This window comes from Loxodonta africana, chromosome 3 (genome assembly GCF_030014295.1).
Source record: "Loxodonta africana isolate mLoxAfr1 chromosome 3, mLoxAfr1.hap2, whole genome shotgun sequence".
Lineage (NCBI taxonomy): Eukaryota > Metazoa > Chordata > Mammalia > Proboscidea > Elephantidae > Loxodonta > Loxodonta africana.
This window is the reverse complement of record NC_087344.1, coordinates 177,907,334-177,912,048: the sequence shown is the minus strand read 5'-3', so window position 1 is coordinate 177,912,048 and position 4,715 is coordinate 177,907,334. Positions and strand designations below refer to the sequence as shown.

The 4,715-nt window shown below is 50.2% G+C and overlaps 1 protein-coding gene across 1 annotated transcript; it reads left to right on the top strand.

Annotated features, from left to right (window-relative positions):
• The first annotated feature begins 799 nt into the window (after window positions 1-799).
• GPR88 (G protein-coupled receptor 88) lies at window positions 800-2,629 on the top strand. The gene has a single exon (XM_064282487.1). It carries the CDS (start codon window positions 1,475-1,477, stop codon window positions 2,627-2,629), a length of 1,155 nt encoding a protein of 384 aa, XP_064138557.1. The 5' UTR covers window positions 800-1,474.
• The last annotated feature ends 2,086 nt before the right edge of the window (window positions 2,630-4,715 follow it).

Genomic DNA, 4,715 nt, shown 5'->3' with positions numbered 1-4,715 from the left:
ACACACACACACACATACACACACACACAAATTTTGAAATGAAGAGCCATCATTGCTGTTCATACCATGTATTATTCAGCTTCTTTGCTTTGCCCCTTGACACCCACTTTTAACCTTTTGACCATTTCATTTTGTCCTCTAGCCATTTTGTTACTGAAACGCAAGCCAAATTTTGGAGAGGAGTTTGGTGATGAGAAAAACTGAAATTATGATTTAAATTGAGGCTTGGAGATTTTTCTGTGGACAATTACCCATGTTCCACCTCACCGAAAAAAAAAAAAGTTTCAATTAAAATATAAAGTAACTCTCCTTAAAAATTTATTTTCTCCAAATGTGGGAATGAAGAGATCAGTTCTGGGTATTGGAAGTGTATTTACACCTCAGAAAAAACTTGCCCCTGCAATGTGTCTGACTGGGATAAAATAGGTTGGGGTATATTAAATTTTATTCTAACATTAAAAGGACAGAAGAAAAAAATGAAAGCAGGGTGAAGAATAGGTGATTGAGAGAAAGAGAGAGCAAAGACAAAAAAAAAACTTGTTAATTACAGGACTTTCTGAGCAAGATATTTCTCTTCCTTTCACAAGTTAGAAGCTATTGCATAATTCATACCCAGTGTGGAAAGGCTGCCTTTTGCCTGGCTGATGTATAACTGAGCAGGAGAGAGCTTCAGGTAGGTTCACCACATCAGCCACCAATCTTGCTTCTGAGCACAGGGTGCCGCTCCTCTGGAGCTCGGCTTCTGCTTTTGCAGCTAAGCATTTTTGCTGCTGCTGCTTGCCTTGCACACCCTGTCTGGGCTTGCAGCCCCCCACTTTCCTTTCCCCAGCCCTGCTGCCAGCTGATAAGTCTCCCTGCAGCTGCTGGTTCCTGCCTGGGACCATCTGTGTGGAGACTGGTTGGGAGAAGCGGGCACTTGCTCCTGGCACTGATCCCAGCTGAGTGCCTCCTGTGGATTTCTGGACCACAGATGCTGCTACTGAGGAGGTATTTGCTGGCATTCCTCCCTCTACTACCGCCAGCTTAGGACCAGCCCCCAAACAAGGTACCATCCACTCCTTTCCCCTGGCATTTTTCCCAGCTGAAATATCCCTGCTTTCTTCTGGAAACTAGGCGCTCCAGCCTGCAATACCCTGGATTGTGTGTGTGTGTGTGTGTGTGTGTGTGTGTGTGTGTGTGTATTGGGGGAGAAGAGGAGAATGTTCTTGGCATTGCTCTGTCCGGTGCCTGCTGAATGCAAAGAGGCCTTTGCCCTAGCACTGGAGACTTTTCCGAGGCAGGTACCTGTCATCTGCCACCCCCGTGCTTCAGCTCCCTCTCTCCCCCTCCCCCAGCCCATTATTGTGCTTCAGTCTTTTGTGTCGGTGGCAGAAGGCTGAGGGAAATGTCTTTGCCCTCCCAGCAGGCAAGTGTCATGATGGGCTGCACTGCGAGAAGCCGACGCTAGCTAGCGAGGTGTGAAGATTCGGCCACAATGACCAATTCCTCCTCCACGTCCACCTCCTCCACCACCGGGGGATCGCTGCTGCTGCTCTGCGAGGAAGAGGAGTCGTGGGCGGGCCGGCGCATCCCCGTGTCCCTCCTGTACTCAGGCCTGGCCATCGGGGGCACGCTGGCCAACGGCATGGTCATCTATCTCGTGTCCTCCTTCCGAAAGCTACAGACCACCAGCAACGCCTTCATCGTGAACGGCTGCGCCGCCGACCTCAGTGTCTGCGCTCTCTGGATGCCGCAGGAGGCGGTTCTCGGGCTCCTGCCCGCCGGCTCCGCGGAGCCCCCCGGGGACTGGGACGCCGCCGGCGGCAGTTACCGCCTGCTGCGGGGCGGGCTGCTGGGCCTCGGGCTCACCGTGTCGCTCTTGTCCCACTGCCTCGTGGCCCTGAACCGCTACCTGCTCATCACCCGGGCGCCTGCCACCTACCAGGCGTTGTACCAGCGGCGCCACACGGCGGGTATGCTGGGGCTGTCCTGGGCGCTCGCCCTGGGCCTCGTGCTGCTGCTCCCGCCCTGGGCGCCGCGCCCGGGCGCCGCGCCACCACGCGTCCACTACCCGGCGCTGCTGGCCGCCGCGGCGCTACTGGCGCAGACGGCGCTGCTGCTGCACTGCTACCTGGGCATCGTGCGCCGCGTGCGCGTCAGCGTCAAGCGGGTGAGCGTCCTTAACTTCCACCTGCTGCACCAGCTTCCCGGCTGCGCCGCCGCCGCCGCCGCCTTCCCGGGCGCCCCGCACGCTTCGGGCCCCGGTGGCGCAGCGCACGCCGCGCAGGCCCAGCCGCTGCCGCCGGTGCTGCACCCACGGCGGGCGCAGCGGCGTCTCAGCGGGCTGTCGGTGCTGCTGCTCTGCTGCGTCTTCCTGCTGGCCACGCAGCCGCTGGTGTGGGTGAGCCTGGCCAGCGGCTTCTCGCTGCCGGTGCCCTGGGGCGTGCAGGCGGCCAGCTGGCTTCTGTGCTGCGCCCTGTCAGCGCTCAACCCGCTGCTCTACACGTGGAGGAACGAGGAGTTCCGCCGCTCGGTGCGCTCCGTCCTGCCCGGCGTCGGCGACGCTGCAGCCGCAGCCGTCGCCGCCACCGCGATGCCCGCCGTGTCCCAGGCGCAGCTGGGCACCCGCGCCGCCGGCCAGCATTGGTGACCGGACCGGGTCCGAGGGAGGCGGAGATTCCTGGCTTCCAACTTCCTTGACCGCCCTCTCCTCCTTCCCTCACAAAGTGTCCCCTGCCCCAAAGAAGACTCGCACAGCGAGGCCCAAAAAGCCAGTGTGAAGATTTCGCCTTCGATCCCAGTGGGGTACCTGGACCAAGGTCTTTCTCTAAATGCGGTCCTACTGATTTAAAAAAAAAGTCATTTCGGACGGCCAGCAGATTTTTACCCTTTATGTGTTTTAGAGAAATCCTAAAATCACAACGCCGGAGACTTCACAAACTTACAAACTGGCATTTTGAAAGAACCGGTTAATAATATTTCAACGCAGCTTGCTCTTAAAAACAAGAGCTTTGATAACCTTATTACTATTACCATTCCCACCTTCATCGTCTTACGTATGAAGCACCTTGAGTGTGCATGAGCCAAAGGAAGTAATATTGAGGAAGGAATCATATTTAAGAAATATATTAGAAAGTAATCTCTCCTTGAGGATGCCTCTGTTATTATAGTGTAGCCTTTGTATATTTACCTAGAGGAGTGAAGCCACAGATGAACACACCAGTGTGAGTTGTCATTAAAATCTCAAACTCTTTCATTCTTAAAGGGTTTTATAAAGCAATTCCCTTGTAAGACAGAACTTAGCCAGTGGGGGGGGGGGGGGGGAATCACATGAATTTTTTATTCGAATAGCTTTTTGTGCTCCCAAGACTGAAAACTGCATAGAACTTTAATTAAAGTGAAAAATTTCTAGTTTGATAAGAAGTGGTCTGAGCCAGCAACTGAATTTTGAAAACAAACCAGGAATTATCCATTTTAGGGACAGGTTTCACATTTTCTATAGCATGCACACTTGTTGCTACCCTCATTTTGTAACCAATTTACTTGCCTTATGAGTGTGATTGCAGCTTTGAACATTCTGTATTCTGACGATTGCTAAGGAGAATAAGCCTGCTTTGTCTTTAACATTTAAACTATCTCAATGCACATGATATAATTAAACTCTAATAATACCAAGACTGCATAGCTAAAATTAGCTGCCATTGCATGCTCCTAGATGCTAGAACTTACTGGGCATGTGGTACACTAGAGCAATACCCATTATACAAAGGACCACTGGACATTTTACTTCTTCCTGACACCTCTGGCTACATAGAGTTATCTTGACCTAATGTATGAGAAAACCCCAGGTTGGGACTTTATCTGGTTAATGGAACCACAGTCAAGATGAATCAATGATATGGTTTGGCTCTGCAAAGCCATCTGTGCTCTTTTAGGGTTTAGATAAGCCAGTTTGTTTTTACATAGTTCATATATACTACCATGACACTTAACATTCATATCATGTCTGTGGAAGGAGGTGTAATAAACTCCGTTATATCCGATGAGGGGCCCTGGTGGTGCAGCGGTTAAGAGTTCAGCTGCTAACCAAAAGGTGGGCAGTTTGAATCCACCAGCTGCTCCTTGTAAACCTTGTGGGGCAGTTCTACCCTGTCTTAGAGGGTCGCTATGAGTTGGAATTGACTTGACAGCAACGGGTTTGGTTTGTTTTTTTGATATATAATGAAGAGTTCAAATTGGAATCTGTTCTACAATCTATTATTTGAGGTTTGTCATTTTCACCTTTGGTTTTCTAAATTGATTTAGAAATATTTGAAATGCAAAATCATGTGAAACCACTTTATAAGATTAAAACGGGAAGAAAGTCATTTTAAAGAATCCTATATCGGTATTCTGACTGCGAACTACAAATCTGGGGCCAAAGGGCCTCAATGTTGTAAATCAGGAACAAAAACTGCCGGCTTTGGTGGCAGTCCACCTGGACATTTTAAGCCAGAATAGTAGAATCGCTTGTGCACTTGAATAAATATAGGATCGCAGGAAACTTTGACATGTTTATAGAAAAACAAAACAAATACATTGATCACCAATTTTAGATCAGCAGTCATTTTATTAATCTGTTCACTTTGTGCCCGCACCATTTCTTTGTTACTAAGGTTTCATCTGTCCCCATTTCTCTTGATTCGGATATTTAATTAAAGTTCAAACGGCTCGTCCTCTGAGTTTTTGTCTTCTGT